General features: G+C 42.8%; 1 protein-coding gene and 1 non-coding gene across 2 annotated transcripts in view; both read right to left on the minus strand.

Moving 5' to 3' along the window:
• Positions 1-10,804: 10,804 nt before the first annotated feature.
• On the minus strand, positions 10,805-10,878 carry Trnat-ugu (transfer RNA threonine (anticodon UGU)). Its single transcript has one exon. It is a non-coding gene; the product is annotated as a tRNA-Thr (tRNA).
• A 701-nt stretch (positions 10,879-11,579) lies between these two features.
• LOC126095556 (ankyrin repeat and SAM domain-containing protein 1A-like) overlaps positions 11,580-27,740 on the minus strand; it is a 452,630-nt gene continuing 436,469 nt past the window's right edge. Inside the window, exons 9-10 of the mRNA XM_049910334.1 lie at positions 11,949-12,308; positions 11,580-11,825 (exon numbers count right to left, since the gene is read on the minus strand). Coding sequence (XP_049766291.1) covers positions 11,580-11,825; positions 11,949-12,308 — 606 coding nt within the window. The remainder of the gene's footprint in view (positions 11,826-11,948; positions 12,309-27,740) is intronic.

Below are 27,740 nucleotides of genomic sequence, written 5' to 3' on the forward strand. Positions count from 1 at the left end.
ACCATCATTTGAGCATTCTGAAAACATTTTAGATTATAAAAATTTTAAAAACAGGAACTCAAGAAAAGTAATCTTAAAATTAGATAACAATTACACAGTGCAAAACAAAACACAAGGTTTAAAGCTATAAAACTAATAATTTGAACTAAATACAATATCTCAAGTGTACTGACTAAGAAACTGGTACTTCTGACTGCAATACATTGATCAAAGTTACACAAAACGTGCAAAAAAAAAAAAAAATGAAAGATACAAACACACATACTTCATTTATACATAGAACATCAGCAACAAAGCAAGTGACTCAAGATTTCTACTACAAATCACACAATTAATAGCTGTAGTTCACAATCGTTAAAAAAATGTTGGAAATGTTTCTTAATTTTAGCATAAAGAAGGTAAGGTGACAGGATAAGAACACTGGCAGACTGTATCAATCCTGTTACTGATAAGCAGATAAAAATCCTCATGTAACTGTCATTAATTATAAAAAAAATTGTATCACAAGTTCTGCAAGTTCCGTTTTAGTCTGCAGATGCAATGCTTAGATGAATGTAAATAAAATTAGTAATGTCACTTGGAAGCACAAAAAAGGCACTTCAAATCAACTTTTCATCTGACAACATACAGGCATAAAGAACGTGTAACGACATAATGAAATGACTTGGACTCCATAAATAAAATCTGAATTTTGTGATGGGAGCTGTCTCGAATTGTCGTCTGAATCGGAATGCGGAAATATGTAACCCCAAATGCACATTAGGCTACGAGACTTGAAATATCTCACGTGCGTATGAAACTCGGCCATGAATGATGCCTTATGGAAAGCGACGCTTCAAATAAATATGCATGTGAAGTGCCTGACTGATACCATTTATTGCCTTTGTTACTCTGTATTGTAAACAGTTGTGGAACTTATCCGCCTAATACGCCACACGGGCTTAAATATTCTCATGCACTGTTTTCGTTCACGATGAGTGCCAATTTGTGAAACGAATCGCCAAATGAAATATACGAGTATCACCGTTTCTTGCCTCTTCTACGGTTAACGAAGATTAAGTAGAACATGTGTGAACAACAGAGCAGACCCCCAGTTACACGACAGAGGGGTGTGCATGAACTTAGGAATCTCGTCACTGACCGATTCATCGACGTTTAGCTGTATTAGTTTAGACGATTTGCCGCCAACTAAAACGTCAATCGTTCGAATTCTGAAGCTAATCTGGGTGCGTCCATGTCGTAGCCTACTCTGTTTTTGCCTTCGGTGGAAAATTAAGGTACTGACTAAGTTAGTGATTCAGCGGTTAGCGTTCACAGCTACTGAAGTGGTGAGGTTTGATTCTGTGAGACCACCACAGAGGGCTTTTGTGGGAAGGTGTAGAAAGAGTCCTCTCCAGCTCCACATTCCAAACGAAAGTCTGCCAAATGAAATAAACACTAAAGGTCACCGCAAGGTGAGGAAGTGGCATCAAATCGAAAGGCTTGCACCAATCTGAGAGCCACACGACTAAAGGGAAGGTTAGGGTCTAACGTCCTGTCGACGACTAGGTTATCAGAGCTGAAGTTCTGAGTGGGGAAGGAAATAGAAAGTGTCCTTTTCAAAGAAGCCATTTCGGGTCCTATCCTGATCAATTTAGGGAAGTCACGAAAGAGGTGAATATGGATGGATGGATGGATGGATGGATGGATGGATGGATGGAAACTGAAGCTGCTGCCCTCCTGAACGCAAGTCCAGGCATCCTTGTCGCTTAGAACGTTGTAGTTGGAGTCACGGACGATGGCGGTCGAGTTTAGGCTCGATCTGTGCACCTACGTCACGCCTTCCCGACAGCCAATGAGCGTTCAGAAGTGTTCTGAGCACTCTGCTCTGAATACCGTCGCTAATGCGAGCATTAAACGTGATCGTAGCGAGTTGTTTAGTGAATTACATATTTTGCGAGTTGTCATCGCTGATGGTGGCTATAGGTAATATATTCCGCATTAGCAAGCGAGAGACATAATTTGCAGGATATACACTTTCTTCAAGCGGAAAGAACGTGCATGCGCGTATCACAACTTTCGCTTGGAATCGTCAACAGTACAATACTAGTCTGTGCCTCGACATGTGCGAACCGCCATCGTTCATGGAACGATGTATCTTGCGAGAGGTAGCGCGAAATTGTAAAACATCCCGCACAAATCAACGGTAACACGTAATATGCGGTTTATGGTGTTCAAGCTTAACATCGAGTCGATCGAAAGTGCCTTCATTGAGTAAAACAAAGCATTTCATGCAGATTAGGACCATTCGTGTACCGATACAAATTACAGCAAATAAACAGAATAGAATAGCGTGCCAAATTATTAGTAAAATTTCATAACCCCACTGTACAAGCGAAAAGAAATGAAAGCATGCGAAGTAAGAAATCTGTACACTAATGATGTGCGCAGGTGCTGAAATCCGAGACGTGGAAACCTCTTCACGAAGGAAAAGGAAATATTACCTAAAGTAGTTGCATTAACGGTACAAGATTTTATCTTCTTCGGGTTAATTGGGAAATGATTATTTGCTCCTTCTACTACTTCGTTTAGTTAGCTACCGCTTATTGTAGTCTTAAGTAATGGCGACGAATATACACTAATGAAGCGAATTTGGGGGAAGGAAAAATTTATGCGTTAGTGTGGACAACGGTGTAAGGCTTTCCTTACAGTGGACGGGGAACCAGGTTAACGTTACCTTCATTGTTTGGGTTTGTAATTACATCGAAACAGTAGAAAACAGTTTGTGTCGAAATTCCACAATCTCGACACTACATCGATTTCTCGAAAGGTAGAAAGAAAGAAGAAATATGTCATCGACGTTTTCTCTTTTCAGTGAAATACAGTCATCAGTTATGAAATATGAGAAAACAGTGTTTTGTAATAAATTGATGCCGCGATATTTGAATCTACGCGACAAGTCTAACAATAACCACAACTTCTGAGCATACTACCGTACAAGAAACGGCAAATAAAATTCATGCCAGCGTATATTTTAAGTTATGCCCTGATTAGTATTGCTGTCTCGAATAAACCCTAAAATATCATACAAGTGAAATTAATATGTCGCAGGTACATTAATTTGATAAACTGCTATTTTTCCAGTACCTCTTCCCGAGAGTCACGAAGTGATTACCAACAATTTTTCTTCTTGCTTCAGGTACTCCTACATTTACTTGCCCTCCTATTCCTTCTAGAATGGATTTTACATTTTGTCCAGGATAATCGTCCTGTGTTCAGCTGTCTATATACTAAAAACATATTTTTCTTCCATAAAGCACATTAAGTGTCGCATACTCATGTTAAACTCTCTGAAATGGACATTAATCAACATAGATTTAAGTTGGCTTTCCTAAAGAAACATTATCGTTCACGATGATTTAACGGAGCAAAGAAAGAAGTAGTCTTCTGCACAACACGGTATTTCGTTTTATTCCAAAAGCACCTTTTCAGGTTTGGGTCACCTTCCGCTGCATTTTCTAAGTTACACCGATTATTTTGTTACACTTTATAAGAGTTAATAAGGAGCCCGAAGGCTGTTTGTTATATGCAAAAATACGCCTTTATTTTTGGTGTTTTTAGTGGTTGGCTACTGAGATGATGGTAGTTATCGAAACTGGTTAGCAAGCACCTTTTTAGCAAAACAGCGATTCAATAAATATTGTAGCTTGGGTTGTCTTTTGGTGTTTCTAACAATCTACTTTGTTATTCAAAAGTAACCTGATACTTAAAAGAGACAAAGAGAATAGATTCCTCAACTGCGTATTGGTCTGCTAGTGACAGTAATCAGTAAGCAAAGTATCTTACAGGATGTAGTGACTTAAGTAAGTAAATCTCTTTTAGCCTTGGTAGCTACTAAATTACAGACAGACAGACGACGGTTTGTCGCATGTCTGTGGCAACTGCCTGACGAACAGTTAAGAATAGCAGCTTGCTGCACAAACCAGTTCGCTTGTATCTCAGCTGCCGATGACATTCTACCATGCTAACGAAACTGCCTAAAATTTAAAACTACATCCGAAACATATTTCTCGTCTGCTTGACAACGGCTGAGGAGCGGTGTCGGACGCGGTGATCAGATCGACAGCCTTCGAAAATCATGCTGTCTTTTGGGATCCAAATTATGAACTTCTTCATCACTGTTATATGTTTTCTGAAAAAATCGCAAGACCGGAGTTAGTTTTTCTATGCTCCTACATTCTAGAAACATGATAGTTCCACAAGAAAATTACTTGTCACAGAAGTTAAATTAAACAGAAGAAACGTTACAAATTTCTTAGAGTAATTACAGAAGACCACTTGTCAACTTTAGCAGGTTTTCGTTAGTAATCACGCTCTGTAGTTAAGGCAGAAAAGATCTGTTAGTCGGTAGAGGAGCGAAGGTAGGAAAAGATAAAGGCTACGGTTTATCGTCTCGTCCACATTGAGTTCGACGGTGACGTCCGGATAGGACAAATAATGGGGGAAGGAAGGGAGGGGAGAAACAGTAGGGCAAGGATGCGGGAAGGATGGGAGGAAGGTGAAGGAGAATGGGGCGAGTGAGGCGAGGAGGATGGGGGACGGCGTGCAACTGTGGCCTGGCCTCGTCAAAAAAAGTGACCGGGAGAAACCACGGAAGGACTGAATCTGTGGCTGCACTGTGGATTGAATCCCAATTATTGTGAAGAAGACTGCAGGAATTAGATATTAACGAGCTTCCAGACGACTGTTCCTTGGCAGTTGTCAAGTGGTGACTTGAGGGTGGAGCCACAGCATTCAATCATCCGAAAGCTCGTTTAAATTTAACCAAATGACGTGGCTCTAAGCTGGAGAAATTTTCATTAATTTATATCGTTATGAGACAATGCATTCATAAACCACTATTATCATAACCATTTCACAGCCACACTCGCTGACACAGAAAAGAGTTACAAATTTAGTATTTTTTCAGTTTGGCGTTAAATTTGATGGTTAATTAAATGGCTTGTCGAAGTATGTGGGTACAATTTCAATTTTTACCATTGCTGCTGCTGAATCACGCTCAAGAACATCCACAAAATGTCAAACGAAAATCTGCCTTGAGACAATGTAATTTTAGTTTGCGGCACATTTAGAAGTCATAAAGCTACTTTCGGACACCTTATTGTGCCACAAAGAAGACAATTATGAAACGTGTGTGTTCAATGTCAGCATACCAACAACGCAGATCCGTCGAACGTAGAATGTAAACATCATGGAGACAAGAGCCGCTACGTTATCATAGAATTTAATACTGAGTGTTAACAACTGTAGTGAAAAATCATGTTTCATTCACATGCACTGCTATTCACTGAACAACGTAGTTGAAACTTACGACTGATTTTCAATTTAAATTTTAATAATACCCAATAAGCATGGCAGGCAATAGTGATAGCGCTAGGCTCCATATGAAAGATCGTATCGGTACTGACGGCGTTTTTGACGGATTACTTCTGCTGGGATTTGAAAGACTGTTTCCAGAGTAAGTTCAGACTCCAACAACGCAATTCGCCGTTGACTGTCTCGTCTTTGTCAGCCTTGGCGTTCTATCGCTGTGCAATGTTCGTGTATACTTTTTACGTCCAAGCAGCCTAAGATTTTTGCTGAAGTTGGGTTGCTATTTCATTTACTTTACATCTAGCTTCCTGACGAGTATTCCTCATCAATATCCCTTTCTCTAATATTACAGAGCCTAATGACTAACATAATTTCTGCACACGAGCTTAGTGGATAGATGCTAGGCCAAGATGGCTTCTTAAAACAAGACTGTTACAGAGAAACAAAGATTAGCATTAGGACTAATAAGATCTTCGTTAAATTATGAGCCATAACTTCAAGATAACTAGAGGAAGGTCAAGAAACAATACCTCGTAATTTGCTATATTCCATCAGTATGTTTATTAAGGGCGATAAATAAGTGCATAACTGAGAATGAATGACACTGCGGCACCTGTCACACACCTGTGGACACTTGCTGATTGCTTACGGTAACAAAATAATGAATGCACGCACTTGATGTTAGTTTGAAGAAATGACGGAGAATTGGTGCATTCAGTGCAGAGCCGTTATTTCACGAAGAGAAAGGCGTCTCTCAACTCTTCAGCGCAAATCAGCTACGAATTGTTTATGAAGCTTAAGACCAATGCCAGTGCATTGCTGTGCAAAGGGAGTGTCACAAAAGAGAAATGTGGTGCTGACTTTATGAACACTATTTGCAGGATTCATTTTTTAAACAGATAAACAGTGCGTTAAACGGTTAAAAATTATGTTCTGAATAATGTTTGGTACTCGTGTTCTTGCATCGGTCTCAGGTTATCTTGGCAGACACCAAGAGGTATGGGCTGACTTCTATCCACCAGTGACGTGAGTAACATAGTCGATGCTGAAATACCAAAAGAATGTAGCTCAGAGGGAGAAAATAAAAAAAAATCGACGCGAAAAGGTCGAGTCATGATGTCGCCTGATATTGCTGGTTTCACTATCTCCGTATAAGATTCTTTTGCAGAATATTTCAGCGAGTAGACTACTTGTCCTCGACAAGTGCAGAAGCTAAGATCTCTAACGTGCTGAAAGCCCATCTGGCCAGCGTACATGAAACGAGAACTTTCAACGCCCTAGTACGCAGCCTCTGACAAAGACGAGTCTACTCTTTGAAACATTGTCCACGAATATGGAACTATTAGCTTGTTGCACACAAAAAATGGGAAAACGTAGGTTTCTCACCCGTTATAGATGATGTTAAATGTTTTTGGGTCCTGCTACCGCACAATTCTTGCTGACTCTTCCGGTCCTGCCTTCTTGTTGAGGTCTTATTTCAAGAACCGGTCGCACAATTGGCGTGCTGTAAAACTTACGCCAACTGATGGTCAATATTTCACGCCCTCCAGCCACTTGGATACCGCTGATTGCTTCCACCAATCACGTGGAAGTAATTCAATAGGTGATGATCGACATCTATGCCGATAAACGCGGAAAATACTGTCCTCAAATTAGCGAAATTTTGACTGTGTGGCAAAGTGTGCAGCCATTGCTGGAAGAAGGCCTCAGGAAGACGGCCGGATCAGAAGATTTTACAAGAATGAAGCGGTACTACTAAAGCAATTTCAGCATCGTCAAATAAATAGACTTCGTATCTAAAACGCCGGGAAAAAGTCCAGAAGTCATACGGAGATCACAATCAATATCAGGCGAAATGTTGTCTTCTATTGTCAGCGACGATGAATCTAGTCTTCTTTGATGGTGGGGGAATGTGTTTTCCATTGTGCATTTCTTTCTTTCGTTTCTGAGCCGTAATAGTGAACCAAACATTTGTCCACTGTGATCAGACAGGTGAAAAACTCTTTCTTCTTCGTCCTTCACATTTTCAACATTCCGCCGCAAATTTTTGGCATTAACAAACGAGCGACACCAGAAATGAAACCTTGGTGGGGATTCAGCCCGAAACGATAGAAATCAATGATCTGCATCCCCTACATGAGCGAATTATAGCGTTAGATGAGTCAGGAGGTACCTGAGAAGCAACATGAAAGTTTTTTATTTAATATTTTGGTCTCAGGTGACGGTATCATTATAGGTTTCGACTTATTAGCAAATCATTATAAGGCGATCCGTGTATCAAGATATAAAAGATGAACTGTAAAAAGAACTACAAAGCAGACAAGCGTATGTAAATTCCTCAACCTAAGAGTGGCCCATAACATAATGGAGTATCGTAGTAGTTTACAATCCCTCCTTTTCTTTCTTTTTTAACAGACAATCTGATGGTAACATGGTAGTAAGTCGAAACCGATTATGATATTTTTGTGACCTAAGGACGAAATATATGTAAAAAAAAAAACTTCTAACACCAATATTTGTTTCTTTGGAACCTGTTTCTGGCTTATTGGACCATTGACAGGAAACAACTGACCAGCGTTCACAAGGGACACTAGAGCGTAGAAAATCAAACATTAGAAACAAAGATATTGTCAAGACACAGAGTATTTGGTCAAGAAATTACGTGAGAAATGTCAAATCGATAGCTCGTCGCTCCTCTTATGCACCATGCATTTTAAATTACTATTTGCATGATGGGTAATGTGAAACACAGAGCATAATGTACACAAAAAATTAAAAGACACATTGTATGAATGTAAGACTAAGGTTGTAAGTGCCCGCCCGGCTAGCCGCGCGGTTTAACGCGCTGCCTCCCGAGCAGGTAGGCGTGCCGGTCCACAGCACGAACCCGTGCGGCGGATTAGTGTCGAGGTCCGGTGTGCCGGCCAGCCTGTGGATGGTTCTTAAGGCGGTTTTCCATCTGCCTCGGGGAATGCGAGCTGGTTCCCCTTATTCCGCCTCAGATACACTATATCGGCGATTGCTGCGCAAACACTGTCTTCATGTTCGCGTACACCATAATTACTCTACCATGCAAACATTTGGGGTTACACTCATCTGGTATGAGACGTTCCCAGGGGTGGAGGCGTCCACTGGGGGCCGATCCGCACAATAATCCTGGGTTCGTTGTGGGGCAGCGTTGAGGTGGGTAGACTACTGTGGCCTGTTGTAGGATTGTCAACCACTGAGGGCTACGGTGGGAAGAAGCCTCTCCGTCGTTTCTAGGTCCCCGGTCCAATACACACAGTACAGAAGGCTGTAAGTTCAAGGATCACATTCATCTCCACATACGTGAACCACAATAGAATTGTCATTATACCTTACTTTGTTTTCTTTACAATCCCTTGAATGGTGTGTCTGTAAGAGGAAGAGCGAGCAGCCCTTGTGGAAGAAAAATGGTCGTTCCCAGAAGAGCCTACAACTGACGTGCAGGATCTCTAAGAATCAGTTTGCCTTCTAATATTGCAGTGCAGCGTTTGGTGACTTATGGAAAATAAATACTCTCCAGCCATGTCTGTGCACTGGGTCGCCACTGGTTTGGAAGGGGCGCTCCGGAAGGTCAGTATAGCCTTTGGAAATAGAGTGTAGTTCGCTCCTTGTGATATAGTGTGGTAGGGGAAGTGTGGGGAGTCGACTGTTCACACTTCAGTTAGCAGACAGACTATATAACATCGATACAAGTCGTGTGTTTTAATTTTGCATGGTTTCTTTAGTTACGATATTTGTTTTTACTCGTATTATAAACTGCAATTAAACTTCCTGGCAGATTAAAACTATGTGCAACGGGGTCTCGAACCTGGGGCCTTTGCCTCTCGCGGGAAAATGCTCTGCTGACTCCGCCATTCAAGGCACAACTAATGACTATCGGGGTATTGGAGGAATTAAAGCTGTGGGGTAGGTCGTGAGTTGTGCTTAGTTAGCTCAGAGCTCAGTGGATTCAGCACTTGTACGTGAAAGGCAAAGCTCCCAAGTGAAGCGTCCCTGTCCTGGACACAGTTTTAATCTGTCAACGTTCAAATCAGAGCACACTCCGCTGCTGAGTGAATATTCACTCTGTAATTTAACAGTTAGGTGCATGATGCAAGTGAGCTATCGATTTGAGATTCCACACGTAATGGCATGACCACAGATTCTGTGAGTTGACAGCATCTTTAATATTTGGTGTCCTTCACACTTGTGTCTCTAGTTGATGCTAGTCAGTTGCTTCCTGACGACGGTCCAGTCGGCCGAAATGCGAAGTGAAACCAAAACGCGGTTACTTCGTTTTGCAACCTGAAATATGAAATTGTTCTACGAGGGGACTCCAAAAAGAAGGTTACACACGTCGTTGCACAATAAGACCACTGGGCAACGAGAGTGACACATTATCGGAAGAGTGTCGTGTTCTGCGTTTCCTGCACACGCAGTTCTGCTGTGGTACTGATAACAGGTGCATCAGAGTGTGCGGCAACTAGAAATGTATACATGAGCGGTGTGTGTTCTGTAGGACAAGTCCGACATGACAGACACCACTCAAATCTATAATACTATGGGCGCGACGGCTGCTTGATGAGCAAGTTTCAGTGTGAATGCACAACCAACGCCTGAACTCCTACGGGAATCAGAAATCTGGAAGTAGGGGCTAATGGAAAGAGGTCGTTGCAATGTGGCGAGCAGTAAGTTGGGAATTTTGGTGTGACGGAAAGCGTGTTCGGATGGCCGATGCGGTTAAGACAACTGTTTTGGGGACAAATTTTTCAGTCTTGCCGTTGCATTGGCACAATTCACTGTGCGGTTGGAGGTCATTATTTCCTTCCTTTCTCTTCCCCATTCCGTTTTCTTTCCATTCGTTTCACCCCCCCCCCCCCCCCTTATTCATGCAGCCGGAAACGTACTCCAAAGTTGAAGTACGCGGAACAATACGATTGCTGAGGGCTAAACGTCGGAATACCACGTGAAATCACCACGAAATTATGGCGGGACCAATTGGAACATCTAGTCTAGTCGTAGTGGCAAGGTGCCAACAATTTGACCAAGCCCAATACAAAAGTGAACTGGCAGACTCTTGAAGATGGACTGAAACTATCCCGAGAAATTCTACTAACAATGTTTCAAGAGCAGGATTTAAATGATGGCTCTAGGAATATATTACAATCCTCACATATAGCCCCCACAGAGATCGTGAGGATAAGATTAGATTTATTACAGCAGGCACAGTAGCATTTAAACAATCATTTTTCTCGCGTTCAATACCCTATGCCACATACTTCACAGTGGTTGGTAGAGAATAGATGTAGATATAGATGTAGAAATGGCCGATGATGATCGGGAAGGAAGGCCATCGGCTTCGAACACAAATGATATTACAATGAAATGAACACCCTTAGCTGCTTACAAGCGTTGACATACGACAACGGGGAGAGATGAAAATGTGTGCCCCGACCGGGACTCGAACCCGGGATCTCCTGCTTACATGGCAGAAGCTCTATCCATCTGAGCCACCGAGACCACAGAGGATAGCGCGACTGCAGGGATTTATCTCTGGCACGCCTCCCGCGAAACCCACATTCTCAACGTATTGTCCCGCACTACATTCGTAGTGCCCCGCCCATTATACTCATTACTCGCGGCGCGTTGCCGATTCCCGTAAGAGTTCGGGCACTGTTTGTGCATTCGCACAGAAGAAGATGGCCAAGTGGCCGGTGAGCCTTAACTATATATATATATATATATATATATATATATATATATATATATATATATATATATATATATATATATAACAAATGATATAGTCAAGGCATCGCGGAGCTTATTCGCAGCAGTTACAGATTTTTCGACCAGGAGGACGTCCAAATAGCTCGAATGACAGAGACCGACCGACTTTCACAGAGACTTTGTGACTATGCTGAAAAATAGTATTACGTATCCGTGTCACTTTGAAGTGCAGTGCAGCATTCAATGAAGATTACTTGGCTTGCCATAATAATGTGTAACTTAATATTTGTAGTTCCCTCGTAGCAATACGCGAGGAAAGAATCCATAAACACATTAAAGTAACTTTACAAGACGGTCACTGTGTTTCCTTAAGGTAGTGTGAAGTACTCGGTTTCGCCAGCACGTTACTTTACAGCAGTATGGTAAGGAACAGTTGGGTGGCTATGGCGCCTAGGAGAATGTGGATAGTGCGGGGCGGACAGAAGGGGTCGTCAGACGTCGCAGAGGAACTCGAGCGATACCTGGGAGAGCGGCCGGATGCGTTCGTGTATGCTGCGTTCGGCCTGCAGCGCCGATGGCGGCGGGTGGTCGGGCGTGGGCGGCTGCTGGTAGTGCGTGGGGCTGAGCGGCGTCTGCAGGGGCCGCGCGCCAGCCGCCTCCGCCCCCGCGTCCGCCAGGCTCTCCTGCGACGGCCGCAGCGTGATGTACGCGTTGGACACGAACGTGGAGCCGGCCGGCTCGTGGGCACCCGCGGCCGCGTCCTCGGCGTCGGCCAGGCTGCCGTCCTCCGCCTCGCGGTCCCGCGCCGCCGCCGCCGCCGCGGCCAGCCGCCCCCGGCCGCCGCCCGCGTACACGGTGACGGGCGCGGCGGCGGCCGCGGCCGCGGGCGGCTCGTAGTTCTCGTAGTGGTGGCTGCGGCGCAGCTTGCGGCGCGGGTTCTGGGCGCGCAGCAGCGGCAGCCCGCCGGCGCCCGCCTCGTGCGCCGAGGTGGCGAGCAGCGCCACCGGCGGCCGCATGTCGACGTACTGGTCGGCCGAGCGGCCGCGCCGCAGGTCGCCGTGGCTGCGGCCGCTGCGCGCCAGGTACAGGTACTCGTAGTTGTGGCCCTGCGGCGCGCGGCACCCGCCGCTGTCCGCAGACAGGCTCATCAGCGCCGGCGGTGTCGCGTGCGTCGGCGACACCGACAGGTTGCGCCGCGGCGGCTTCTTCGGGGGCGTCGGCTGCGGATCACGAAACACGTGACAGCCGTATTGTAGCAAACAGTACACTGCTCAGTGTTCCCGACGGAGATCGATTTTCAGACGTAAAAGTACCGTCGGGTTCACGGGTAAAGGCTAAGACTGCTCATAATACAGAGTGTCCTCTTCAACCCTCCCACATTTCAAAGACCCAGACAAAAATGCAGAGGATATGATGATGAAATTACATGATATGCTAGAGCATGCCAAAGTCTGTTACATACAAGGTGGTCCAGTAATAGTCACCGGGCCAAATATCTCACGAAATAAGCATCAAAAGAAAAACCTGCAAAGAACGAAACTCGTCTAGCTTGAAGGAGGAAACCAGATGGCGCTATGGTTGGCCCGCTAGATGGCGCTGCCATAGGTCAAACGGATATCAACTGCGTTTTTTTAAATAGGAACCCCCATTTTTTATTACATATTCGTGTAGTACGTAAAGAAATATCAATGTTTTAGTTGGACCACTTTTTTTGCTATGTGATAGATGGTTCTGTAATAGTCACAAACGTGTAAGTACGTGGTATCACGTAACATTCCGCCAGTGCGGACAGTATTTGCTTCGTGATACATTACCCGTGTTAAAATGGACCGGTAACCATTTGAGGAAAAGGTCGATATCGTGTTGATGTATGGCTATTGTTATCAAGATGTCCAACGAGCGTGTGCTATGTATGCTATTCGGTATCCTGGACGACACCATCCAAGTGTCCGGACCGTTCGCCGGATAGTTACGTTATTTAAGGAAACAGGACGTGTTCAGCCATATGTGAAACGTCAACCACGACCTTCAACAAATGATTATGCCCAAGTAGGTGTTTTAGCTGCTGTCGCGGCTAATCCGCACATCAGTAGCAGACAAATCACGCGAGAATCACGAATCTCAAAAATGTCGGTGTCGAGAACGCTGCATCAACATCGATTGCATCCGTATCATATTTCTATGCACCAGGAATTGCATGGCGACGACTTTGAACGTCGTGCGCAGTTCTACCACTGGGCACAAGAGAAATGACGGGACGATGACAGATTTTTGCACGCGTTCTATTTAACGACGAAGCTTCATTCACCAACAGCGGTAACGTAAACGGGCATAATATGCACTACTGGGCAACGGGAAATCCACGATGGCTGCGACGAGTGGAACATCAGCGACCTTGGCGGGTTAATGTATGGTGCGGCATTATGGGAGGAAGGATAATTGGCTCCTATTTTATCGATGGCAATCTAAATAGTGCATCCTGCGTAACGTTCTACCGATGTTTCTACAAGATGTTTCACTGCATGACAGAATGGCGATGTACTTCCAACATGATGGATGTCCGGCACATTCCTCGCGTGCGGTTGAAGCGGTATTGAACAGCATATTTCATGACAGGGGGATTGGTCGTCGAACCACCATACCATGGCCTGCACGTTCACCGGATCTGACGTCCCCGGATTTCTTTCTGTGGGGAAAGTTGAAGGATATTTGCTATCGTGATCCACCGACAACGCCTGACAACATGCGTCAGCGCATTGTCAATGCATGTGCGAACAGTACGGAAGGCGAACTACTCGCTGTTGAGAGGAATGTCGTTACACGTATTGCCAAATGCACTGAGGTTGACGGACATCATTTTGACTATTTATTGCATTAATGAGGTATTTACAAGTAATCACGCTGTAACAGCATGCGGTTCTCGGAAATGGTAAGTTCATAAAGGTACATGTATCACACTGGAACAACCGAAATAAAATGTTCAAACGTACCTACGTTCTGTATTTTAATTTAAAAAACCTACCTGTTACCAACTGTTCGTCTAAAATTGTGAGCCATATGTTTGTGACTATTACAGCGCCATCTGTCACAAAGAAAAAAAGTGGTCCAACTAAAAAATTCATATTGCTTTACGTACTACACGAATATGTAATAAAATGTGGGTTCCTATTGAAAAAAACGCAGATGATATCCGTTTGACCTATGGCAGCGCCATCTAGCGGGCCAACCATAGCGCTATCTGGTTTCCCCCTTCAATCTAGACAAGTTTTGTTCTTTGTAGTTTTTCGTTTGACGCTTATTTCGTGAGTTATTTGGCCCGGTCACTATCAATGGACCACCCTGCACACAGAGTGGTTCTCATTAACGTTTAAAAACCTCCAAAGAGGCATAGATGACGCTTAGCCAAGTAATTTAATATCAGACACGTGGGGTCGAAAAGGTCGGGAAATGCCCTAAAAGTGGATTTCAAATGTTGAAAATGTTACGCCACCATATGTCGTACCTCGTCGTATGTAACAGCAGTTGGGCTTGTCGATCCTATTTTCGCTAGTAGGGGGCAGTGCTACACATCGCTCCACTGGGCTACTCTCTTTTCGTAAATGTAAACCATTTCATCATAGAATTGTATTACCACTACTGCGAGCACTACTGCATCACTTTGGATAATGCAAGAATGAAAACAGAGTACTCTACTGCAACAATGTCTAGCACTGCCCCCTATAGGCGAGAACAGGGACGACAGTGAGATACGGGATCTGGTCTTGTCACACACTCAACATTTGTCATCCACTTTAGGGGTATTTCCTGACATTTGCAACCCCTGTGTCTTGAATTACTTGTCCCAGCGTCATCTTACATCGTTTTGGAGGTTTTTAAATGACAATAAGTATAAAGCAGAGTGTATGCGTGTACACTGAGGATCTCCCCCCAAACCTCTGTATCGATTTCAGCCACATCTGGTACAGAAACAGCAGGCCTCACGAGTATCAGCACTGCAAGGTTTATAACCTCCTATTTCCAATAGGAGCAGCGACATGGGCAAAATCGTGTATTTCCAGCCCCTGGCATAGAGGCAGGCATGTTATGTGGGAACAATATTACCCTGCCAAACCAAACTGCTCTGCAGGGCAGCCTATATGTCATGGGCATGAAACGGTTTTTGAGGCCCGAAATGTAGGCTGCCCTGTTGGTATAGTATTTGCCTGCTTTAGTGATCTGCTTCCAGTGGCAGCCCGTACATCATGCGCAAATAAATTATTTTCGTGTCACTGATGTCTAGCCTGCCCTGCATAACAGGTGTGTTGTGGGAGTAGTATTGGCCTGATTTACTGCACTGTTTTGTAGGGGCTACATGTGCCAATGAGCATGGCTGGGGCCAGGTTGAGATCGATAGAGCAGGGAATGGAGAGAGAGAGAGAGAGAGAGAGAGAGAGAGAGAGAGAGAGAGAGACAAGGGGTTTACGCATGAGGCACGCATATACACAGGTAAGGCTATGAGGAAAATGCTAGTTTATTTACTAATAATCAGTACACCTCTGCCTGTGAACCATTTGTAATATGAAGTATATCGAGTCTGTATTTAATTTCATGCCATGTTCTTCATAACATGTCATCTGTCACTGTTGCAATGGCATCAGTGGCGTAATGTTTTAACACAAGAATATTATCCACTTTGGTGGTATTCACACAGTCCTTCATGACTCCCCACAAGAAGCAATCCAGTGGATTAATGTCAGGGTATTATGGAGGCCAGGCACTGGGTCCTCTGCATCTGAAGTGGCAATTGGGGAATTTCATATCCAGGATCTCATGAACAGTTGTCCAACCCAGTGGACCTCCAACTTGTTAACAGATGATGTCAAGTGCAAGTCTTGCATCTGAGGATAAAAAAAAAACTTCTCCAACATGTCGAGACACAACGAACCATTTACTGTGTTTTCTGGAAAGAACAGTTAGTCCACACCAGACATTCAGTTTAGGGCTATCATGAACATGTTCAATGATAGCATGCAGATGTTGTGAGCCCAAAATCCGAACATTATGCGGATTAACCTTTCCTGAAACATGACAGGTTGCCGCATCTGATAATAAACATCATTCCAGGAAGCTGACAGCTATGTCAAATGCTGCACCATATCCACAGCAAATTGTTGTTCGCATGGGTTGACATTCAGGATTAGGTGTTGCAGAATTTGCACTTTGTAAGTATACACACGAAGACACTGGTATACTATACAATGCAACGTTGCTGGGGTACATTAAGTTGCCTAATTGTCTGCAGAATTGGCTTACGTGGGCTACTGAGAAACGCTTGTCTGATGTCCTCCACTGTCTCTTCCGAAACACTATGACGTGCACCCCAGAATGTTTCAGAAAACCTACGATAATTTCTTTGCTCAGTAATCGGCGATTTTGTTTCTGCAAACCATACTACTACTCGCGCTCACTGTTGTGAAGTTGCCATCTTCACTTCATATCATCATCCTGCTTTCTGGCGACAATAGGACGCACGTTTGACGTGGGAATATAAATTTTTTGGGACACTAACATTATTTATATCTCAGAGCGTCATTTACAGGAGATGAAGTACCTAAGCTTCCCGTGGAGGGGTACAACTTACCTGGTTTTTAGCACGAAGTTCGTTGCAGAAGGGAGGAGTGGCCATTTCTGCCAACTGTGATGTCTCATCTGAGAGAGTTGAAAGATCAAAACACTGTAATGATCAAATATCTGTAGATTGTGCAGAAGATTTTTGATTTCCGGGGAAAAAACGTTTTATTGGGGGGCCTCTACAGATCCCCCAGTACAGGGGGCAGGCCCTTCCTCTCCAGACTTAACAATATGCTACGCTCGGTTCTTAAGATAGACAAGAGGTTGATTTTGTGTAGGAACTTCAATATAAACTGCATGACTAATTCCCCAGACAAAAGGATGTTAATGGATTTACTTGAATCTTACAGCCTGGTACAGAAAGTATTCTTTCCAACTAATTCATGGAAACAGCAGCATGATCATAAACTATATCAGCATAGATTCTTCTCTATTGCTATTTATTCTTTTATGTATGAGGTACTAGCACGCCTGAACGATAGGCTGATGAATGTAAGTATTTTCTTCGATTTAATAGAGTCATTTGACTGGGTGGACCATAGAATACTTCTCGGTAAATTGGAACATTATGGGACTAAGGAAGAGCTCCACAATGGTTCACTTCACATATGGAAATTGGGAAGCAAAAGATTGCTCTCCAGTCTCAACAAACAGGGAAGAGGTCGCAATCTTACTAGGGTCATGCGAGGAAAGGGGGATTGGGGAGGGGAAATACCATAAGGCCCTGTGCTGGATCATTGCTTTTCCTGAATATTTCAATGAGCTACCACTAAACATGGCAGATGACACACAGAATTTTCGCTTTGCAGACGACAAGTGTTATCGCGAAACACGAACAATGTAATAGCACTGATGTAGCTAATAGGATAGTCAATAGTAACAGTACACGGCTTTCAAAGAGCAGAATAACAATTAACTGTAACTAAACGCAATGCACACAGTTCCTGACGGTCAACAGTTGTAAAAGCGAAATTTTACTGCCCCTAGGTTGGGCTACATATCTTGCGAAACGCCAATGAAGATAAAATCACAGAGATTTGAGCCGGCACGGAGGCTTACCAGCAATCATTCTTCCCGCGACCCATACGCTAGCGGAACAGGAAAGGATGAGAGTGGCGGTGGTACACGATGTACCCTCCGCCACACATCGCAAGGTGTCTTGCTGAGTAGTATACATGCAGATATAGATTTAGAAATCAGCGGTATCTTGTCCAACAGCTGATGTATCACGAAACGCCGATTTATCGTGAAAAACGAATTAAAAATACACAAATAATTATTTTAGAGCAAACAGAATCCAGCAAGTGGTTTTTGACGCAGAGAAGTCTTTAGGCAAGGTAGCGATGGGCTTACACTAAGGAACTGTTGTTGAGCAGATATTGCTAACAAATTACAGGATGGAGGAAAACAAATTGATATTACGGTCAGAGCAGGTTAGAGGGCGTCGAATCCAGAAAAATAGCCGCAAGTCTCAGATGCACCGTTGTGGATATACGGCCATAAAACAGCCAACGGTGATGTGTGCAATTGAACGAACTTCCCTCAACTAAGACGTGTTATGCTGAAGAGCACAGTTACTAAATAAATGCCAGCCTCGGTGGCCGAGCGGTTCTAGGCGCTTCAGTCCGGAACCGCGCAGCTGCTACGGTCGCAGGTTCGACTCCTGCCTCGGGCATGGATGTGTGTGATGTCCTTGGGTTAGTTAGGTTTAAGTAGTGCTAAGTTCTAGGGGACTGATGACCTCAGATGTTAAGTCCCATAGTGCTCAGAGCCATATGAACCATATGTTAAGTCCCATAGTGCTCAGAGCCATTTGAACCATTTTTTACTAAATATATCAGCAGAAGATACTGTGAACAGTCAAAGCTAAGTAAATTTCAAATTGCACTACTGCAGAACATTGCCTTAACGCATGCCATCCTAACCTTACAAGTAGAGCTCGTAGTTTTTGTTTATCTCTCTCTCTCTCTCTCTCTCTCTCTCTCTCTCTCTCTCTCTCTCTGTGTGTGTGTGTGTGTGTGTGTGTGTGTGTGTGTGTGTGTGTGTTCCTGATCCTTGTGGAGTTTCTCTGAAAACCGAGGTTTGAAATTATCTTGCACAGCGCTTACGTGCTGTGGTTTTGCGTGAAAATGTCACGGTGTGCTCATGGAGGAGGAGGAGATTGGTCTTTAACGTCCCAGCCGGCCGGGGTGGCCGAGCGGTTCTAGGCGCTGCAGTCTGGAACCGCGCGACCGCTACGGTCGCAGGTTCGAATCCTGACTCGGGAACGGATGTGTGTGATGTCCTTACGTTACTTAGGTTTAAGTAGTTCTAAGTTCTAGGGGACTGATGACCTCAGAAGTCCCATAGTGCTCACAGCCATTTGAACCATTTAACGTCTCGTCGATAATGAGGTCATAGAGGCGAAGCACAAGCTCCGATCAGGGAAGGATGGAGAAGGAAATTGTCCATGCCCTTTCAAAGGATCCATCGCGTCGTTTGCCTTAAGCGATTTAAGAAAATCACGGAAAATTTAAATCTGGACGCCGGACGCGGGTTTAAACCGTCGTCCTCGAGAACAGGAGTCAGTGTGCTAACCACTGTGCTACCTCGCTCGGTAAGGGTGTGCTTCTGTCAAAGTATTGGCGGTGGTCGACTACGTCACTCGGCTGCATTCCCGTAAGTTATTTTGAACATTTAATTCCAATCCATCACTGGCCAAGTTTTTGTGTTTTGTCTGCTGGTACAGCTTGACTATTAAATCGAATGGTCTAGAAACACCTTAATGCCATTAATTTGTCAAGATAATACGCTGTACTGCAGGAACAGCGTTACAGTAAGATAGTCGGCATACTGTATTCTTAGGTAGAATATTGTAAATGTAAAGGCCACAGTATCAGTTTTTGTTAATGTACAGAAAACATGAATAAACTTTTTCGAATAAAAGTACAGGAGATCAGTAAGTGTGCATTAAGACAACGTTGAAGAAGAAGAAGAAGAAGAAAAGAGCAATTAAGATTTTAAACCACCTTTCCTCTCAAGTAACATTTTCTTACAGAAAATCCTCAAAATTCCTGCCTTCAACATCAATTTTGACGTTGAGGAAGAAGTGAATGGCACACTCTCTTGAAAATTCCTGACGTCTTGTGAATGATTGACGATGTCTCAAAACACTTTCGCTTACCAGATAAATTTCTACGCGCTACATCCACATCTACATGACCACTCTGCAATTCACATTTAAGTGCCTGGCAATGGGTTCATCGAACCACCTTCAGACTGTTCCTGTACTGTTCCACTCTAGAACAGCGCGTGGGAAAAACGAACAATTAAATCTTACCGCCCGAACTCTGCTTTATACTATTTTATTACGATGATAATTTCTCCCTATAGAGGTTGGCGTCAACGAAGTGTTTTTGCATTCGGAGGAGAGCATTGGTGATCGAAAATTCGTGAAAAGATTTCGCCTTTGTTTTAATGATTGCCACACCAATTCGCCTATCACTTCGGTGACACTCTCTTCTATATTTCGCGATAATAAAAAACGAGTTGCACTTCTTCGAACTTTTTCGATGCCCTCCGTCAGTCCTATCTAATGCAGATCCCAAGTCGCACAGCAATACACCAGCAGAGGACAAACAAGCGTAGTATTGTAGTCTCTTTAGTACACCAGTTGCATCTTTTAATTGTTCTTCCAACAAAACACAGTCTTCGGTTTGTCTTCCCCCATAACATTATCTATGTGATGGTTCCAATTTTAGTTGTTCGTCATTGTAAGTCCAAGGTATTTAGCTGAACTGACAGCCTTTAGATTTGTGTGATTATGATGTAACTTAAATTAACGGATTTCTTGCCGCGCGGATTAGCCACGCGGTTTGAGGCGCCATGTCACGGATTGCGCGGCCCCTCCTGGCGGCGGTTCGAGTCCTCCCTGGGACATGGGTGTGTGTGTGTTGTTCTTAGCATAAGTTAGTTTAAGTAGTGTGCAAGTCTGCGGACCGATGACCTCAGCAGTTTTGTCCCTTGGGAATTCACATTTGAACACTTAACGGATTTCTTTTTGGTACCTCACTTTCTTTATTTAGCGTCAATTGCCACTTTTCGCATCTTACAGATAACTTGTCTAAATCATTTTGAAGTTGGTTTGGTTTTGATTTGCTGATGATTTTACTGGGCGGTAAATGAAAGCATCACCCGCACACAATCTAAGATGGCTGCTCAGATTATCTCCTAAATCATTCATATAGATTAGAAACAGCACTGGTCACATAACACTACCTTGGGGAAAGCGAAATATCACTTATGTTTTACTGGATGACTTTTAGTCAGTTACCGCGGACTGTACGTCTGATAAAAAACCACAAATCCAGTCCCACAACTGACGCAGTATCCCATAGGCACGCTGTCTGATTAGAAGTTTGCCGCTTCAGAGGAAAGGTATCGAAAGCCTTCCGGAAATCTAGAAATATGGAATCAATTTGAGATCTCCAGTCGATAGCACCAACTACTTCGCAAGAATAAATAGCAACTTGTGTTTCACACGAACGACATTTTGTGAATCCTTGCTGTCTATGTGTCAGCAGATCGTTGTCTTAGAGGTAATTTATATGTTAAAACACAGCATATGTACCGAAATACTACTGCAAACCGACGTCAGTAAACAGGGTCTATTGTTCGTCGGACTGTTCTTGTTTCCTATCTTGATTATTTCTGTGACCTGTGCAACTTTCCAGTCTTTAGAGGTACGCACCTTTCGTCAAACGAGCTGTTGTATACGATTGTTAAGTACGGAGCTATTATATCAGCATGCTCTAAAAGCGATCTAACAGGTAGGCCTATATGATCTATACGCAATGCCTAGTCTTTATTTAGTAATATAAGCTGCTTTGCTACACCGATGATATCTCCTCTTAAGTAAATGATGTTGGCAGTATCTTGGTTCGAATTATGTAATATTTACTTCGTCTTCTTTGATGGTGGAAGATGACTGGCTGTGTTTTTTTGGCTGTAGCTCCATAACGCTGCATTTCAGACCTATGGTTATTTTTACCCTACCCTACTCTGATCTTATCACGCTTTTTTTCTCCAGCCTGTATACTATCGAAATAGTGGAGAACGTCGTAATTCCGATGAATCTGTTCGCGGATGTTGCTATTGGTAATATAAAAGCGACAACGGTAGCACATTGTAGAGAAATGCAGCAGACGGAGCTTTATGCAGATGTTGTCAGTAGACCCTCAATATTAACAAATACGATGTACTGCGCTAAGCAGACGGAAAGACCCGTTATTGTATGATTACATGATTCCAGAATAATTACTGGAAGCAGTTGCATCCATTAAATATTTGGACGTATGCATACAGTTCCACTGAAAGTAGAATGGACACACAAAACTAACCGCAGAGGAGGATGACGCCGGATTGAGATTGCCTTTCTAGAATACTGGTGTGACCTATGCAACTTTACAGTCTTTGGGTACGGATCTTTCGTTGGGCGAGCACTTTTATATGATTGTTAAGTAGAGCTCTTGCATCAGCATACTCTGAAAGGAACCTAACTGGTATGTGCAGGAGAGGATCGTGCGAGAGAGATTCACTGAAGGAATTCACTCTTTTTAAAATTTATAGAGACGACACCATCAGAAATTTAAAAGAAAGAAGGCCGTAAATGATCCATATAGGCCATAATAAATATATAATATACTATTATTGACTGATTACATTTTAATGGCAAATTCTGACGACGATCTACGAAAATCAATCCATCTTTTACTCTTATTTGGAAAGGATTATAAGATAGCAATAAATGTAACGAGAACGCCACACGGTAATTGGATTTCGTGTTTTTTATACGTATTTGTGGTATGTGAAGTTCAGAACTCAAATATAAATATCCCCAAGCAGTTCGCTGCAGCTCTCAAAAAGTCTCGAGAAAATCGACATTGAAGATTTATGAGCGTCTTCAGAACCCTAAAACAAACTCTTTTCTTCACCGTGCTCCGTGGCTCTACGGTGAAATGTCTGTCTACAACGTGGGAGACCTGGGTTGAATTACCGGTTGCAGTAGTAGTCTTTGAAACAAAGGTGCATGTTCCATGATCATTTCCTTGACGCATAAAACACCTAAGACTGAAAAAATTAATTGGTACTAATTTTTATGTTAAACAACCTTCACTAACAGTCTCTGATAAAATATCGGTAATTAAGAATTTATATCTGCATATGAAATTGGAATTTTGTGTGAAACGCGTAATTAGAAAAACGAAGCGAGCTTTTTTCTTAAAAAGACAATTAGATATATGGCAATTAGCTTCTATTTGATGAATTTTATTATACTTTAGGTATTCGAACTAAACGGAAAAAAGGAATGATGGAAACGAGACTTAAACCCAGCGATCCAGCAATTAACAGTCTCAGTCAGTACTGACTTCTTTCCATCTTCGTGTATTTTCCGCTTGACGGAAATGATGGTAAAAAAATCCTTTGTTTAAAAATTAGAATCGGCTAGGAATCGAAACCAGGATCCGTATGTGGTGGATAAGCACTCTACCATGGGGTCGCATGCCTGTCGAAGTAATTGGTCTTTCCTTGGAATATACAGGACTGTTGGAAAACTCCAACTTCGATATTCTCAACGATTTATCAGCTTCATGATTTGCTTCGGGTGGGTGATATTTGTTTTCTGAACTTCACGTACCATGAATACAAAAAATTACAAAAATCTGATTGCCGTATGAATTATTCGGCGTTGCATAAGAAATGCCCAGTAAGAAACAAAACTGTAATTGACTATCAGATTTGGAAACAGGTCAATTACCTAGGGAGCTACATTACTTTTAACGAAGATAAGAATGCAGATTTTAAATTACTGAGAAATAGGCACCAGAGTATACGTGGCACTACAACAGAAAATTAAAAAGTACACGAAGAGAGACAAAAATTAAATTCCATCAGGTGATCGTTGCGCCTGTTCTACTGCATGGAAGTGAATTCTGGGTTGCGAAGAGGCGAGATTTTTGCCCCGTTCAGGCAGCTGAAATGAAATTTTTACGGGCAGTCAAATGTTACACCAAGTTGTACAGGAAAATATTAGATAAGAACTGAATATTTTTGCCGTAAATGACAATTTCCGGCAAATTCAACCATATCACTGCTGCATACGAACAACACTAAGTGTCGACAAGAGTAGACACTAATATACCCTGTGTGTGCTTTATCGACTTCTCGATCATTGCACCTCCGTATTGTTTACCTTCAACCATTTTTACTATCTCAACAGCAGAAATACTTGCTCTCAAAAAAGTAAAATCCTCTCTCTACCGCTACACAAAACTGCTACGTTCTCTAAACAACTTTCTGTAACAGGTACCCGACCTTGGTACAATCTTCTTCAAAAGAATGGAGAAATTATATTCCTTTAAAACTTCAAAATACAGTTAATGGCCCAACTTTCGTCACAGTACGAGTAGTTATATCTTTACGATTCTTGTCTGCAGTTCACTCTCATCAATACTCGCTCCCTTCACACTCCCCCCCCCCCCCTTTGCCTACACGAGTCCTTTATGGAAATTCTGTTATTTCCAAACACCCACTGTCACCTTCATTTCAATACTCTCCTGTTTCTTACAATACCAAACAAGGCTTCACATGGGCCAAACTAATCAATATCCTTCTTAATGCCTCTACTATATTACTTTTATCAGCGTTACTATTATTACTAACATATATTACTTTTTAATAATGCAAATTATTGTTAATGTGATTGTTATATAATTTTTTTGGTATGTGTTAAATGTTCAAATATGTGTGAAAATTTATGGGACTTAACTGCCAAGGTCATCAGTCCCTAAGCTTATACACTACTTAACCTAAATTGTCCTAAGGACAAACACACACACACCCATGTCCGAGGGAGGACTCGAACCTCCGCCGGGACCAGCCGCACAGTCCATGACTGCAGCGCCTCAGACCGCTCGGCTAATCCCGCGCGGCGGTATGTGTTACTTCTGGTCACATGCGACAAAAGTCTTTACAGCCCTAACCTGGTGATGCTAAATACGCAGTAAGTAAATAAAAACATAACATGATCTACACAATCAAACGTGTTGGAAAGATCACAAAAAATTATAAACTGGCAATCTTTTATGATTTAAAGCTTGTAATATTTGGTGGGTGAATGTGTAAATAGCATTCTCTGTTGAGTAATCCTAACTGTGATATCCTGAGTAAACAGTTTCTACTTACATGTTAGTCTACTGTTGAGCACGTTACTTTTTCGAATGTTTTTGAAAAAAGATGTCAGTAAACAAATTGGAAAATAATTTAACACTTTCTTGCCAGCTTCCTTACAAGAAGCTTTAACAACTGCATATTTTAAACTGTCTGAAAAAATTCCCGTGCCAGTGATGCATTACGTATGTCACTACGGACAATATTTGTTGCTTTAATTTCACCACCCTCTAATTAAAAATATGTACATCTTTTTGCATTTTTGCAACAGCTCTGTGGAAAACATCCAGTTACGAGGTTAATGTCACCATTCATAACAAATTACCATCAACATAACAATGTCACACTCTTTCGTCCCTAGAGTCTCTGTGGAGTGCTTTCGAATTTTACCCCGGCGCTGTTGCATAATATGGTGATCAGCAACAACGCAGCATACCAATGGCGTTTGAGCACCTACGAAGACACTGAGCGTCTGTTATCGACCTTGACTACACATACCCGCTGAAACATGTGGTACCACCGTTTGTGAAAACTACAAACAAACAACATCGAATTGTCAGATCTGTATCTAACTGAAAGGAAATATACCGTAAACTGATTAAAACGAGTGTATCCCCAGTGGTGCATCGAACCTCTCATGTACTTATCATTTGCGCTACTTAAGAATGTACGTTCTATTTCCATTCGCAAACATGTAATAGCTTCGCAAATGTGGAAGGGTTCAGTGCGAAGAAATTGAGTCTGACATTTTCTTAAAAACATGCAATGGAAACTGAAATACGGAAAATGATGAACAGTTGTTCACAAAACCATTCCCTAAGGTAGTAAAGGTAACGACAGTATTAACGAGCTACGGCCTGCAGCAGAAGGCGCATAATTTCCTAATATGTTCGGAATTTGGAATGCACTAATGAACACTATTACTCCTTTTAAATTTTGAAACAAACTGAAACTGGAATTCGCATATTCAGATACCGCCGGCCGCTGTGACCGAGCGGTACTAGGCGCTTCAGTCCGGAACCGCGCAGCTGCTACGGTCGCAGGTTCGAATCCTGCATCGGGCATGGATGTGTGTGATGTCCTTAGGTTAGTTAGGTTTAAGTAGTTCTAAGTCTTGGGGACTAATGACCTCAGATGTTAAGCCCCATAGTGCTCAGAGTCATTTGAACCATTTTTGTTCAGTTACCCAAAAGGTGTCCAGCTCGCGTGACCATGGTCGATAAGTTGCCTTTTAGATACAGGTGACAAAAATAAATATTACTATTCCTGAAAGAAACGGAGAAAGAGGAAGGTACCGAAGCTATAAGGTAACACGCTTTCGTGTCATTAGTTATTTTCGCGATACTGATGTGGTTCATTATTTTATTAGACGGACAATACAATTTTAGGGAGTACAATAAAAGGCAACGTCATTCCTTCTAAACTCGAATACAACTACGTCATACAGTTCACGGGCAGTTTCACAAAATTCCGTTTGGATGTCAATCAGTATACGTATAGTCGAACAGCAACACACAGAAGTAGGCTTCAAATGAAGTGAGTATCTGAACGTGTGTATTAGCACTGGCAGTGCAGTTTCCGTTTCTGTTATTGGTGCTATTATTTTGGAGTAGCTGTAGCGGAAAGAAGCAAGATGGCTGCAGTGGTGAGTAACGTGGTGGCACGTGCAGTGATTCGTCACTTGAATTTGCAAGGAAAAGCGGAGAAGGAAATTCGCGATGAAATTGTGACTGTGTATCGGTATAATGCGTCAGCATACGAAATTCTGAATGCAGGAAAGGTTGTCTGGAAGTCTCACTAAGGAGTGGCAGACCACTTCTGACGGACGAACCAACGACGATAGCTAGTCTTCATACTGTCATTTATTAATTAAGGAAACAAATTTTCTGCATGAGTGTGCGATCACTGTAAATAAAAGCATCTAGATCGCTTAATATATGTGTTTATTTATAAAACCGTTTCGGTTACTTCTCTCATCAGATGAAACTTTGGAACTTGTAAAACACGGTTCGGCATCAGTATCAGTAATACCTATCAGTTTTATTGGTACTGACACCTAATCTTCTTTCACAAGCTCTAAGGTTTCGTCTGATTATGTTAGGAGCCGAAACGGCATTATAAATACATACATTAAGATATTTACATAGTTTTATTCACAAAAGGAACAGAAACGAAAGTTACAAGCAACGAATGAAAACCTACAAAATCACCTCTGGTAACGGAGGCAAGGACGCAGTCCTCTTCTGAGAAGGTATGCTATCTATCTTTTCGGACTGTCACGGAATCGGTTGACTATACAAAAAATTGCCTCACAATTATGGCGCAGTACTACGGAATGTTCTACTTAATTAGCGGCTTGATAAAAAGCAGAAGAGGCGAAGAGTGACTGCGGAAGTTCTAACTCCAGGAGGGAAATGCGCACTTTTCCACCGCTCATGGAATTATGGCTTATTGTCAGGCGAAGCTATGAAATCTTCCCATGACCACCTTATTCATAACATTTGGCACTAGAGGATTTCTTCCTCTTCCGAAAACTGAAGGCAGCCCTGCGAGAACAACAATTCCTCAGTGATGGCGAAGTGATTGCTGCAGTGGAAAGCTATAACGCGAGCCTCACAAACCTGGATACTTAATTAAGTCTCAACATTTGAACCAATAATGGGACACATTCGCAATTCTGGGAAGTGACAATACACAATCGGAAGATTACGCGCGCGCGCGCACACACGCACACGCACACACACACACACACACACACACACACACACACACACACACACGAGTCCGCACAGGAAATTTGGAAGTCGCCTCTACCAACAACAACGCACAGCTGT

This window comes from Schistocerca cancellata, chromosome 8 (assembly GCF_023864275.1).
Source record: "Schistocerca cancellata isolate TAMUIC-IGC-003103 chromosome 8, iqSchCanc2.1, whole genome shotgun sequence".
NCBI lineage: Eukaryota > Metazoa > Arthropoda > Insecta > Orthoptera > Acrididae > Schistocerca > Schistocerca cancellata.